Genomic DNA, 15,435 nt, shown 5'->3' with positions numbered 1-15,435 from the left:
AAAAAAAAAAAAACCCTATGATTCATGTTTTCCCTAAACATGCTGTGTATATTCACTGGCCAGCAACTACAAAACATTCTTAGAGTTCAAAAGACAAATCTCATTTCCTCCTGTCCAGTCTTCACCACACGCCCTCGCCCCTTCTTCTCCACTGAGCACGTGAAAGTCACTCTACACTGACCAGACAAAAATCCAAAAACTCCCTAAAATAATTTACATTATACAACCACCACTAGGATCACCTCCTTGACCTCTTTTTTACTCTTCCGCCACCCCCAACCCCGGAATCCTCATTATCTCTCCCCCTCTTCACCGTCCCGCTGCCTGACTCCATTTGCTTCTTCGGCGGCCTTCCTCTTTTTATGTTTCTAATATCTTCTCCTGATCCTCTTCCTCTCGAACTCCTTGTTACCCTCTTAGCTATCCCATCTGCTTCCCTTCCTCTCCTCTTTTTATCATCCTTTCTACCATCTTTACTTTCATTCTCCGAGGAGGAGGAGGAGGAGGAGGAGTCCTCCTCCGTTACTCGACTTGGAGAATTTTGCTTCATCCTTTTCAAGAAGCTCGCTGCTCCTTGCTTCTTCCTCCCTGTGTGTTCTTTCCTATCCACCTTAATCTCCAACGCATCATGCGAACTTAATTCATTACCACCGTATTGATGCTTTATCTCTCCATTCTTGTTGCTTGTCTTTGAGTTTCTACGACCCGAGACCGACCTCTCTTTTGTTGTTTTCTTCTTTAAACCCTTCTCCTCAATCCTATCAATTGAAACTTCAACCTTCTTCTCATTTACCTTATGTTTTCCTTCAATCTCTTTATCACCTTTTTTACCAGCACCTCCAGATATTGCTTTCATGGAACTGTGTTTGCTACAGGCTACCAAGGTAGATGAAGACTTGTTCGGTTTTGAAAGCGCAGCAGAATGTTGTTCAGTTGCAGGCTTGGCATCCACAGGTTGAGGTTTTGGTTTCCGAAGCTTCTCCTTCACTTCCTTCAAAACAACAGCTCGAAGTTCATTCGCGGCAAGATTTTCCGGTGAGTTTTTTCTAAAGAAAACAATTGCATTGTTTAATAAAATCAGGAGATCCTTGAAGAACTTTTGGAAGCAATTGGAGTAAACCCCTTTATTCACCCTAGATTGAATCATTTGAAGATCCATGTGCTGCCGAACCAACTTTCTGTACCTTTCAGATTCCTGTAAAACAGTACCAATTGTTGAAAGGAACATCCGATTCTAACTATAAATATCATAATCATTTTTTTTTAAAAAATTCTTTTTCTTTCAAAAGTCCCTCCTGAACGTGCTAGGTCACTTCCAGTCACTGTTAAGCCATTTCACACCTAACAAAAGATGCTGGATATTCCAAGCAAAACATGACATCAATTTTGCAGGAATATTTGCGACTTTCACATAGGTTTTACTTTATTTTCAACTTTTTCTACAATATTTCGTCAGCCACAATCTCATTTACTTTACTTTGGCACCGTTTGCAAAAATATTTTTGAAACAAAATGATTTAGAAAAAAAAAAATTATTGTTTTAATATATTAATGTTAAAAATAAATTTTAAAAAATAAAAAAAAAATTATTTTAAAACATTTCTAAATAAAAAATACCAAAAACATAATACCGTACGGACCCAGCTTAGTGGACTCAAAGGCCAACCACAATTGGAACTTGTGTCAAGGGTGGCCATTTGGTCCAACCAGTGGATATCAATTTTGACCTGCTCCAAAGAAAACCCAGTTTTTATTCCGACCCAACTAATTAAATAATATATTTTTATATTAACACTTTTAAATTATTAAATAATTGTATTTATGAGTTTATTATACGTAGAAAATATTATAAAAAATCACAAACCCAGCTGGACCTAGTGCCTGACCACAATACCCAAACTGGTCTAAAAAGGGTACGGGGAAACGGAAGAGACATATGCTGAACTGACATGATCCATCATCATCATCATCATTACAGCTGAACTGACATGATCCATCATCACTTGTTTCCCTCTTTATGGCTTGGGATTGTTGTTAAAAAATAAGCCCAAATACCCTAACACAAAGATGTAGTTGCTGGCCCCAAACCAACCATTTTATTACGAAGCAACTAAAACTAGGAAGGAAGGGTGGTGCTATGAGGTCATAATCCAATTAGCCGTCAAAAAGTCAATATTCCTATCGTACAAGGCAGGTTATTATACAAAATGACAGTGATGTAGCATTATGTATTTCTAATATATTCAGACTTTATGTGGATAGTTTGAATATCTATTATTTATTATTAACATAAAATATTTATAATTTTTAATTTAATATATATAATATAATATTAGTTGCTTCCCTGTTTGCAAAATAAAAAAAAAATTATCCTTCAAACATGTTTAAATAAAATTCTTAGCTTATATTTTGGTTGGGTAGTTTGGAATTGTATTCAAAATGATGTTTTAAAATTTTGATTTTTTTTTAATTAATTTTTTAATGTTTTTATATTGTTTTAATATACTTATATTAAAAATAATTTTTAAATTTTTATATATTACAAAAAGCATTTTCAATAATAATTACTATCACATTTACAAATACCTGTCTAAAACCCTATCCCGTTATACCATGTGACTCTACACGTGCAATTGTTCTTTTCTTTCCAAAACAGAATAAATCTTCTAATCTATAAACGGGGAAAGCAAAACAAAGGACACCAAACATTCCGACCTTAAAAAAAGGGGAAAAAAAAGATGGCTTTCAATTCACTTGAGCCAGCTGTTGACCAAGCCGCTTATGTTAAATAAAAACTATAGATAAACCAACAACAAGAGCAATTATCTTTAATTGTACTCCAAAAATCATCAAGGTTATTCTCAAAACTCTTGTCAGGGCTCGTTTGATTCAATGGCAGAGCTGAGTTTCACTCCAGCTATGGATTAAATCTTGTTTTATTGATAAAAACAATTATATAATTTTACATGGAATCCATTTAAGATTGTATTTTGAATTTTAATTAAAAAAAAACTATAATTAATAACTATTCACTCGTTCAATCTCTTACTTTGAACCCACCCGCCAAGACCAAGATGCATTGCATCCACACCATCTAACAAGATCTATATATCTAATGCATGGCACCAAAAAAATACCAAACGAGGATGCCCATGCATTGCGTTGCAAGATAACATCAAAATTACCAAATCATCCTCACATGAATATATGGTCCGCTTACTCCTTACTATGGCAACCTCGATCTCAACATAGTAAAGTTGCTAGCTGTAATTCTTTTTTTTTAAAAAAAAAAATTAACGTTTTGCCTAATTGTTAACGTGGACCGTCCTACCACCCTAAATTATGCAGATTCTAATTAAGATGAAATCTTCACTAACAACTAACAGTTTCTTACTTGACTTTGATACTCTTAACGTTCACAGAATTAAGACATTAATTATATTAAACTTTTTATAATATGATCATATTGATTTTTGAGATTGATGAAAAATTTTATAGGGTAAAACTAAAAATACCGGATACTATGCGAGAATGACAAAAAAGACAATATATATATATATAGTCCCTTCTTTCCGTTAATTTTTTATTTATTTCTCTTTATAACTATACCTTTTGTAAGTGCTTGGTTATTACGTTTAAATATTATAAAATTTCTCGAGATTATAAAAGCTATAACATAAATAACTTTCTTTGTTTTCTTCTCTCCTCTCTTTTTTTCTCTTTATATTTTTTGTATTTTTTTAAAAAAATAAAGGGTGATTAAAAAAGGATGATCAGAAAATTACCTGGCTTCGGAGCCGCTTTTCAAAGACTGAGCCAAGCCGATGAGACCGAATTATCCCAAGAAGTTTAAGCCATGGTTCAGATTTGACGGCAGGCACCTTTTTCCTGGCGGGAGAAACCCCATCATCACCTCCCTCTCTCTCCTCCTCTCCACTGCTACTCCCTTCTTCACTACTACGACGTCGTTTCTTCTTCCTCATCGTCAAACTCACTGAACTTTGTACGTCACTGCTATTATTATTATTATTATTAATATTATTATTGATCTGTTTCATATTATCCTTTTCTTTGTCTTCCCGCTTGGACTCACCTACAGACTCACCTAACTCGTTCGAGTCAGGACCGAGTCCACTCTCCCGACTCAATCTCTCAATTTTCATTTCCTTTTTCGGTTTTTTATCGTCGTCATCTTCTAACTTACCGTTATGTGACCATTCCCGTTCGGGTTCCGGGTCGGATCCTAACCGAGACGGATCCGGATCCTCCCTAATCACATCCGGTTCGGATTTTAGCTCTGTGTTCGCGTTCTGTTCTTTCTCCGTTTCCGCCTCGGCTTTCTGTGGCTGTTGACTCGTCGAATTGGATTCATTAAACGATCGTTCATCACCATCGCCAGACTCTCCGCCGTCGGACTTGCCGGCAACAATCTCCGGCGAAGGCTTCGCCAGATCTGATGATTTTTCCATTTCCTTCAAGCTCCTCTCCCTGTCATCTTCTAACCTCTTCACTTTCATTTCAAGCGACCTGTCAATCAAAAATGAAAACAAAACTCATCAGATCTCAAAACGAAGCTGAAAACAGACCTTTCAAAGAAAAAAATGAGGCATATTTTTCTGTTATTTACACGATAGACGCATCACGTCGATGCACTTCACGCCGAAGCTCATCGACGCGAAGTTTCCGGAGCTCATCAACTAACGAAGAAGCGGTGTCGTTTCGAAGACTAGTAAAGCCGAAACGTTGTTTGAGGTCGTTGAACTTGTCAATACAGATTTGAGAAGTGAGGGAGGAGAAAGTAGATGTCCTGTTCGATACTTCCATAGCTATAGAGTCCCAAGAATCGCTTCCATGGCGGTTCACGGCGCACGCTAGCAGTAACTCCTCTAACGTGGTCCATGGTGAAGGTGGTGAAGGCTGTTGCTTTTGCTGTTGCTGTTGCTTAGCCATGAATGAAGAGAAATCGTGAAGAAGAAGAAGGATTCATTTCATGGTGTTAAAGATTATTTGAAATTAGGGTTTTTGTGTTCTGATTGATTTGATTTGAAATATATACAGTTTGATTTGTCAATGGACGACGACGATGATGACGATTCGATTTTATTTTATTGTGTTAGATTTTGCTCTTGTTTTCGCGGGTTTGGGTTTGGCTCTTTTTCATGGGCTTTTTTTGAGTATTTTTTAGTTTTGATTCATGTAAGCTCGTATTGTAACAGAATTTTGGGTTTGGTAAAGTTTTGTTTTAGTCCCTGAAGATGTAACAGTGTTCGGCTTTTGGATCCTATAGTTTAGATGTTTCGCCTATCAATCCTGTTTCTGTTCTTTGAACCAAATTCTTGATGTTGACCATATCAGGTTTTGAATCGGGTTTTTCTAGGTCTAATTCATCAAAAACTCAATCAAATTAACTAGGTTTTATCATGGTAATATTTTTTTTATTCAACTTTAAACTCAACCTGAATTAGAAATAAGGTTTTTCTAGGTTTAGTTCATTAAAAACTCAATCAGGATCAAGTTAGTTACGTTATATTAAAGCAATGTTTTTTTTTATTCAACTTTAAACCTGATGTAAATAAAATCTTATGTTGTGATTTTTTCTAACCACCTTATAAGTTTAACAAATATGTTATCAATATAGATAAATTGATCGATGTTATACTTTTGTTGTTATAATTTAAAATTTTTTAATGATATCTTAATAGTTTTCGAAGTTTAAAAAAGAATCCTAAATGGCTCGAAAAGGACAACCCTAAATTATCCATATTGTTTCACCAATACAATTTATTTTCTTGTAAAGCATGTCAAGCATTATTTGTTCAACTACCAGAAAATTGTTAAATGTTGGCAAAATAGTTTTTTGATGTTTATACATGATGTCCATTAACATTTTAACCCATGATAGAATTTTCGATGGATTCATATTGTGGGTTAGCTTATCGTTGGGGTTTTGAAGTTCATCAATGAATTCACCATTTGGCTAATCAATAAAAGAGATAGTGTGAGAATATTTATATTAAAGATTGGAATTTGTATATTCCCACATTTTATTTTGTGTGCTAGCAAGTGAAAGAAATAAGAGTGAACAAATAGAGACAAGGAAAAAAAAAGCTAGTTGTTTTGACTTAACCCAAATAGCTAGGTGTAGTTGGGTGTGTTAGCTGCGATATTATCCCAAACAACTAAAATTATTTTTTTTTACTAGCACATTCCATCATATAATAGAGAAAATGACTCAATCTTCCATTCTCTATACCACCTACTCGTAAATTGCACAAAAAAAAAAAAAAAGAATGGTCGCTATATATATATTCCTTAATTCTAATATTTACATTCAAATTTGTCTGTTTGTATTCTATTAGTAAAAATCAAGATTTTTTTTTTTGAAATTTTGATAGATTTTTACCTGTAATTTTACATACCAAATTATTGACATTCATACTCTCAATCACTAATGTCAATTTCTAATTTTCATGTTTGATCCAATCATTTTGGATTATGTCTCCAAAATTAACCATACTTTTCAATTCACAACGTACCCAAACATACATTTGAACAACCATATGACATAACTATTGAAATATAATTAAAATATGAACAACATATATGCATTTAAAAGAATTCAATATATATAAACATCTACCATTATTTTCATCTACTCAACACATTACACTAGTATCCATATTAATATATATATTCAAATAACAACTTAACTAACAATTCTTTTAGTTATTACAATTTACCAAAATAATGGTATTTAATTTACATGTTCCAAACACTATTCTAAATACATGCTTATTAATATAAATCTACAAATTTACAATATTACAATGATTCACCATATCTAACTAGATGATCCAAATCTCACTCCTTACTTAGTCTTACCGAACTTGTGATAACTCTGTATTTATACAATTATAATATAAAATTTAATTACTATTTCACCCATGAACTTATTATTCAACATTATTTTTAAGACTACTTTTAACATAGATAATACAAATCAATTCTTTAAATTATCAATTGCATTCCTTTATATACGTCATAACTTCGACAATTCATTTAATCACCATATGTCAGCTATCTTTTTCTGAATACCAATTAATTTGACAATCCTACTGATTGTCTATAATTTGGCAATCCCCTCACAAATGCAAATAAATCCAACAATCTTTTTTATTGTCCATAATCTAGCAATTCCCTTACGAATACCAATTAATTCTATAGTTTTTCTAATTGTCCACAATCTAGAAATCTCCGCATATATGCCAATTAATCAGACAATCCTTTCTATTATCCACAATCTGACAACCCCCTTACAAATGCCAATTAATACAACAATCCTTTCAATTGTCTATAATTTGGCAATCCCCTCATAGATACCAACTAATCTAACAATCCTTCTGATTGTTCATAATTCAATAATCCCCTTACAAATGTCAATTAATCCGATAATTCTACTATTGTCCATAATTTGGCAATCCCTTTACGAATGTTAATTAATTCGACAATCTTTTCGATTGTCCACAACTTGGCAATCCTTTCATAGACGTCAATTAATTTGACAATCCTAATGATTGTCACTAATTTGGTAATTCATCTAATTGCTAATAATTTAGTAGCCATTTTTTGTTACCAATAATTCATAACATCATTTTTCCATTGATTTTAATTTCCACTACTAAATACACAACTATTAACAAAGTAATTGAAACAAAACAATGTAATAAATCCCAAAAATTTCAAGTGAAGTGAAGCACCTACCTGGTGTTTGTGCTCATGCGATTGTCCTCAATTGCTGGAGATATTCCACAGTCTTTCATGTATCAACATGTATACAACATCACACACTATTCCAACACCATTGAAATTCAAATTCCAACCTTCTTTACAAAATTCATCATATTTAACAACCAAATATGTGAACACATTTAATAGCCAATGTATTAATTTCTTTTTCATTAACACCAACTATACTTTTACCCTAATCATGATCATTAACATTAACAATAACTACTTCCATCACTACTAACATCAATCTTAACTCATTATCAACACTACCCTTAATAATTTTCATTTCATACTTACAATAACCCTATAATTTCCATGGAGATTCCCAATATAATCAGATCATGATATTTCAATTATCTCGTTTCAATAAGGCATAAGGAACTCCTCCATTCCCTAACATAAGAGTTTACTAACTTCTAACATAATACAACTAATTTTTCAAATTTCTTTAAAGTATGGTCAGCACTAATTCTATCAAAATAAACAATTTTGTTTTCCTTCAATTTTCAATCAAATTCATAATAACCTATATTCCATCTCTACTTATCCCAAAACATAATAACAACTTATAACTTCCATGATATACTTTATTATACTTATAACAAGTTTACTAACAATTGCATGATAACTAAGTTTATTAAACTTATATCTTTCCATCCATCATTAGTATATCGATATCTTACCCACACACAATTCAATAAATTTTGAATACAACTTCATCATCCCTTCATTTCTTCCTAATATAGTCGACCACACATATCACAAATACACCCTCAATTTTTATTATTATTATTATTATTATTATTATTATTTCTTCATAATTTTAAGTTGTTTCTACACTCCTCCACACCAATTTCTTTAAACACGTTCAATTTTACAAAACCCTTATTTTTTTTCACAATAAACCCTTACTAAAAATACATGAACTCAATTATAACTTGTGTCATACTCGAACTTCGCGATGACCGATTAAAAAATAATTCTAAATTAAAAAAAAAAACAGATATCTGACATCTTGTTTTTTAGAGAAAAATGCCTAATTTGAGGAGTCACCACCTAGTATTATGTTTATTAGGAACACTAACTGATCAATAAAGATTCTCATGGTATGGGACTAGTTACGCGAAAGAAAAGTTATTATCACCCCTTAAACGTCCTACCTGAGGTAGGTTGTATTGCTAGTTTTGTCTAAAATTGATAAAGGTTTGTTTTTGTTATGTTCTTATGGTTTTTTTATAATATTCCTGACTCTAGCATTAGTGAATATTCACCTACGAATATTTTCAACTCTGGTGTTTGTAAATATTGTATAACCCAAAAAGTATGGTTCTCCTAACTTTGATGCTAGTGAATAAATCTGAAAATTTTGGATTAAAAAAAAGGAAATTATTTTTTTTATTTTTTTTAGGCTAGATTGGTCATTGGCCTAAACCAGTGACCAGCCGAGTAGCAAGCATGCGTGACAAATCACGCCGCATACCTCTTACATAATCAAATGAATTATAATTCACTATTACAGTAGCAAGTACATTATGATTCATAGCTACTATAACGAGTGAATTATAATGCAAAGGGAAGGAAGGAAATGAAGAACTAGCATACCTGGAGATGAAGTCAACTGCGCTGGTGCACTGTATGATCAGATGCTCTCTTCTCTGTGTCTTGCTTTCCTCTTCGTCTTCTCTTGTTCATTGTCTCTTTGCCCTTCCTCTTCGTCTTCTCTTGTTCATTGTCTCTTTGCCCTTCCTCTTCGTCTTCTCTTGTTCATTGTCTCTTTGCCCTTCCTCTCTTTACTAGTTTTGGTCAGGTTACGTGGAGGGGGATGCTATTTTAGATGGTGGATGGCTGCTAAAAGCTACAACTAAGGAGAGAGTTGCCACTCCAGCTGTGTTTGCTCATGGTGCAGTATAGAGAAGGTCGATCACTCGTTGGAGGTGTAACTTGCTACTGTGCCATGACTGGTATAGGACGAGTAGCTGGCGTAAGAGAAGAATTCCCTGCTGTCATCAACATGAACTAGCTTTACTGCCATATTTCTCATAAAAAGGGATGATGTTATTGATGTGGCACAAAGAAGAAGTCCCTGTTGGACTGGAGGGAAAGAGGAGATGACGGACTCTCTTGTAAAACTGAACGAAAGCCTATATGGTAGCTTTTGGAGGTTGAGGGGGGTGGCGGTAGAAAGCAGAAAGTGGAATACAACCCTCTCTTTTTTTCGTGTTCTTCTTCTTCTTCTTCTTTTTTTTTTTTCTAGGTTTTTCTTGTAATGGCCTCCACTGGTTTCTTCCTTTGCTTTTTGGGTTTTTCTCTGTTTTTGGGTTTTTGGTTTTTCTCCCCTTCCTGTTTCTAGTTTTTTTTCTTCTAGATTTTCCTCCCCTTGGTCTGGCCTATTGTTGGCCTTTTTATAAGCCCAGAACAAATGGTTGTTCCCCGATACGTCTCTTATTTCCTAGGAGGAGGATAAGTATGGGGGTGTTACTCTTTTGCTAAGACTTGGACGCGAGATTTGATCCTTTTCTCCCCGGGATTGTGATCTTCACGAAGATAGGGATTGTGTTTTGCTAGCATTTCAATTTCTTTCCATTATTTGCAAGCGGATTTGTAGCGTTAGAGGAACAAGAAGAACAGTGTCTGAAACGACGTCGTTTTGGTCTTTGAAATGCCCATTTTCAATTTGGTCCTTGAACTTTCAAAACTTTGAATTCAAGCCCTTGATCTTTTAATTTCAAAATTTACCCTCATTAAAATTAAATTAAAAACAAGTGGTCAAAATTAGGTTATAACAACTTGCATGACTTCATATATATTTTCTAGTAAAGCAACCTTTCGAATGAGTATAAAATGTCTTATCAGATGATTTTGTGAACCTTAAATGCTTTTTTAATGAATTTCCAATGGTTCCTCTTCTTCCTTCCCATTTGGACGAACCTCCTTCTTCATTTTCTTACTTCCTCTCTCTTATTTTCCTCTTAATTTGGTATTTAAAACACTTAATCCCCAAAGACTCTCAAGATTTTCCCTTAGATTTCTTGTTTTCCTAAGGATTCTAAGATGTTTTCTAGAATTTTCTCCAGGTTTCTCTCTTTCTTTCCTTTTCTTATTATGGTCGCCTATGCCATAAATATATTCCAAACAATTTGGTTAATTCCTTTTATGTCCCACCTTTAAACCTTTCATATTCCTAGATAAATTTTTAACTAATCATGAGACTTGCTTCCGTTGAATTGAAAACGGGGCATATCTAATTTCATTATACTAAATTTCATCATAATTCTTTCATTATTAATTTATTACATCTAGTTTTAATTTGCATTTTAGTGTTTTTTATTTTTCAACTACTTTTCACAAGTCATTTTTTTTAAACCTATACATAAACATTTTTTTTAATCTCTCATTCATTATCATCCCCATGAGTTAAATATTCCTTTTACACACTTAGCATAACATTCCCTTCATTAATTTTGATAAGTTTTTTTTTTTTAGGGATTTACAATATACATACACCCTTACCACCATAGTTACAATCACCATAAATATAAAAGATAATCTAAAAGGAAATATCAATTATTAACTTTTTAGTTTAAGCTTTTTCAGTAGCACTTGTGCGCTTCCTTTACACCACAACCTTTGAAGCAACATGTAGATATATATCCAAGGGAAGTAAGTCTCTTGAATTGCTTCATAATTGGTTACAAATATAGGTTATCATCAACATGATAAACCACTATCAGATTTGCAAAGCAATAAGCCATTGCATGAATGTTCTTTTTTATCATAATCATATTGAGATAATTCAATACAAGGATTTCAGTTAGAATATAGTGGTTACTGTAAATTATTTCAGTTGAAGAAAGCAAAGATTCAACTTCTATGTAGGTGTGAGCTTTGAGAAAACCGGGAAAAAAATAACCGAAAAAACCGAACCGAAAAAAAAAACCGAATTAACCGATTAAAAAATCACAAAAAAATTCCGGTTAAAGTCTGAAACCGATTGAACCAAACCGAACCGAACCGGTTCAATCAACCACCACATAAAACAAAAAACAAGTATAAATACAAACATTTTCTAACCCTAGCCGCCCCTCCTCTCTGTCTTTCACTTCACCCTCTCCCCCCGCACCCCATCCTCTCCCTTCTCCAGATTTGGTGAGTGCGCCGCCATGATTGCTTGATTGATCGAATTTGGCGGTAGGGTTTTGAGCAGGGGTAGCAGAAGCTGAAGACGGTATTTTCAAGGATAAACAATTTATGTAATTTACTACTCAGATATTTTGCTTGCGTTTTATTTTTCCCCGCATTGATTGTTGATTTGCTAATAGTAATTAACTACGTGTCTACATCGGTAGTGCAAAGGTAGTGCCTATGATTTTCCTCTCCTCTCTTATGGATTTGGTTCTTTTAGGTTTTAATTTTCTTGTTGAGTCTGTGTCACAAATAAAATTGGAATAGTAGATTTTTTTTTTTTTGTTTTTCAAATCCGTGGATTTCTACAACCCCTGCCATTTGATTAATTACAACTTTCCCTCTATGTGCAGCTGGACGTTGTTGCTGTCAAGGTTGTGGAAGAAGCAGAGAGGACCATTCGGTTTGAACCGGTTTGGAAGGGGAAAAAACCGAACCGAACCGAACCGAAATTAATCGGTTTGAACCGGTTTTCGGTTCGGTTCGGTTCAAAAATTAAAAAAAAAAAATTCGATTTGGTTGTTTATTTTGGTTTAAAACCGGACCGAACCGGAAATGCTCAGCCCTACTTCTATGGCTTTGCTGCCATATCTAAATCAATACAAAAGTTAACTCCTCAACATAAAGTAATCAACTTTTCAATGAGATTTTACCTATTTATGCTTGAAAGAGTGACAAAAACAATACCTTTCTTTTCTTCTTCTCAAACCCCTAACAAATTTCTTTACTAGTTCTCACTTTTCTTGGATATTGTTCCCTGCAGAGTTGACTTAAGGTGGTCAATATAGGACCTGGGTAAAATATAGATATTTTAAAATATTTAAGAAATATTATTTCATTAGTTTATTATATATGTCTGACAGGTGGGGCCTTAGTCAATCTTCATTTCGTACTTAGAACCTTTTATTAAGTGGAGGAAATTTTTATTTCATAAAACATAATTGACAAATATATCTTATTTATTCTCGAGGTTTTTTTGTTAAATGAAGACCTTGGGTCATTACCAAAGTAGCCCTTAGACTTTGATTACTTAAAAAAGTAGTTTAGGGTTTTATTAATGTGTTCTTAAGGGTTTCTTGGAAGATGGTGTTTTTTTTTTTTTAGAGAAGTGAGCTTTGTTTAGTTCATTGTTTTAAAAGCTAGACCAACCCAACAGATAGATTCAAGAACCAGCCAACTTGAGACCTGAAATGATTAAGGTTGGAAAAAAAAACCTAGTTGACTCGGTCAAAACCAAGCTATCAACCTATTGACATTAAAAAAAAACATTTTGATCAAAATGATGTGATTCTAAGACCTTTTTATAATTTTTTTCAGATCAGGTATAAAACTATGAGTTAACTCTCATGTGTCTTGATTCAATCTTAATTGATCACAAATTGAATTGAATCTGAAAGTAAATTGAAGAGTTATAAAAGAATTGAAGATAAATTTAAAAAATATATCATATTGTATCTTTTACGGTCAACTTGAATTAACTAACAAAATTTACAACCCGAGTCATAGACATGATCTCAGTTAAGCATAATTTTTTAAGCTAAGTAATAAAAAAAAAAAAAGATGAAATTGTTTTTTTTTTTTCAAGTTAAAAAAAAAAAATAACAACAAATGGTTAAGTTTCACTTTTTTCTCTAAAAACTAAGGGGAAAATGCAGTAAAAAAAAGGCTCGAATGTTGTGTCTTAACCTATTAAAATTTTAACCCATGCTAAGGGCCAAACCGAGTCTGATTTTTTTCTTAAATTTATTATGAACCAGAACAAAGAATATAAAAAACAAAACAAAATAAAAAATAGCCTAAGCTTGCGGGCCTAGTAGCTCAGCATGTCTAGGCCTAAAAAAAATCCCATAAGTGCAAGCTTGATGGCCCAAGCTCGTGCACCTGGACATATTTTTTTTAAAAATAATAATAATAATTAGACAATACGCTTGTCTGCTCAAATTTCAACCATTAATATGATGACTAGAAAATTAGTGTACACCTATTTTTCCCATAAAAATCCATTTTGTAACCCATTTTAACCAAATAACACCTCACAAACACCTTTAAAAACACCTGTAAACTAATTTCTCTACCCAAGAAACTTTAAAAAACAATCCAAAAATAAAAAATCAAATTGGATTAGAGTTTTTTTCCTCAACTTTGATATTCTTTTTTTTTTAAGAAAATATTGAGCTTTTAAACAATTACCATTGAGTGATACTCTTTTCAAATAGAAACTATAGACACCAAGATAAACTAATTGGTGTCTAGAATATCTAAAAACAATAAATTTTTCTCTCTATACTAGAATCCAATGAAATTTTCTCTCTTCTTCACAAACTAGGGACTTGAAAATAAAATAAAAAATTTGTATCAAAATTAAATTTAGAAAAACATAAAGGACTAAAAAGTTTAAATTTTAAAATTTAGAGTATTGAGCTATACATTTTATACCAACTTTAAACACACCACCTATTTTCAAAACCTTTTCTATGTTGATTTTCTTTCTTTTAATTTTATCTTTAGCCAATAAATACAAAGTAAGTGGTTATTAACTTTGCAATTAGAGGACTCAATTGATGAAAACAAAAATTAATAGACCAAAATGAAAATAAAATGCTCTAGTCCATAATGCTTCGTGAGTATTTGAACAGCGTTTAACATTATTCACCACCACCATTCTGTTTGGTACATTTCTTATATTTTTATCTCTTGAGAATGACAAGTTTTTTTTTTTTTTTATCATGAGTTAAGTAAATTAATTGTTTGACACCTCACTTTTAGAATTGAAAAGAGCTCATGCCATTCCATTCATCTTATTCTGTTAAGGGTTGTTTGTTTTTAAGTTTCAAAAGCGATTTTAAAAAAATTAAAATTTTTTTATTAACTTCAAATTAATATATTTTTAGTATTTTCATATCATTTTGATGTGTTGATATCAAAAATATATATATTTTTTAAATATCATTAATACATTTTAACATAAAAAAATAAAAACAATCACAACCACACTGCTAAACATGACACATCAATCTACAAAAGAATAGTGCCATTCTAGTCTACTAATGTAGTCCGTTGAATTGGTGAAACCTGATCCGTTGAATTCACCACCGTCATTCTGCTTTTAGTACATTTCTTATATTTTTATCTCTTAAGAATGACAAGTTGTTTTTTTTTTTTTCACGAGTTAAGTAAATTAATTATTTGACACGAGTCAACCTCTCTTTTAGAATTGAAAAGAGCTCATGCCATTCCATTCATCTTATTCTGTTTTTAGTCGGTCTACATAGGGATGGTGCCATTCTAGTCTACTAACGTAGTCCATTGAATTGGTGAAACCTGGTCCGGGTCAAGTTTTAGATCACAGGGCAGGTTTCAGTTTGGTGGGTGCCAGGTCTAGGTTTAATATCAATGTTAGCTAGCAGCATGAGCTTGAGGGGATTACTTCCATGGAGATTGCCAAAATAGAAGAAGAAAAGGAAC

The 15,435-nt window shown here is 32.7% G+C and overlaps 1 protein-coding gene across 1 annotated transcript; it reads right to left on the bottom strand.

The window, feature by feature from the left end:
• Positions 1-5,181, bottom strand: LOC118049799 (uncharacterized). Its single transcript, XM_035059919.2, has 3 exons — positions 4,628-5,181; positions 3,786-4,527; positions 1-1,195 (listed from the first exon to the last, which is right to left on the bottom strand). Exons 1-3 carry the CDS (start codon positions 4,948-4,950, stop codon positions 239-241), a joined length of 2,022 nt encoding a protein of 673 aa, XP_034915810.1. The 5' UTR covers positions 4,951-5,181; the 3' UTR covers positions 1-238.
• Between the last annotated feature and the right edge of the window lie 10,254 nt (positions 5,182-15,435).

The sequence above is a fragment of the Populus alba genome, chromosome 1, assembly GCF_005239225.2.
Source record: "Populus alba chromosome 1, ASM523922v2, whole genome shotgun sequence".
NCBI classification, from domain to species: domain Eukaryota; kingdom Viridiplantae; phylum Streptophyta; class Magnoliopsida; order Malpighiales; family Salicaceae; genus Populus; species Populus alba.
Note: the sequence above shows the minus strand (reverse complement) of the source record. Positions and strands in the feature narration are given on the sequence as shown.

Coding starts and splice junctions, on each gene's coding strand:
- LOC118049799 (XM_035059919.2), bottom strand. CDS start 4,950: ATGGCTAAGCAACAGCAACAGCAAAAGCAACAGCCTTCACCACCTTCA. Junction 4,528..4,627: donor CGACGTGATGCGTCTATCGT/GTAAATAACAGA, acceptor TTTGATTGACAG/GTCGCTTGAAATGAAAGTGA. Junction 1,196..3,785: donor AAAAGCGGCTCCGAAGCCAG/GTAATTTTCTGA, acceptor ACTGTTTTACAG/GAATCTGAAAGGTACAGAAA.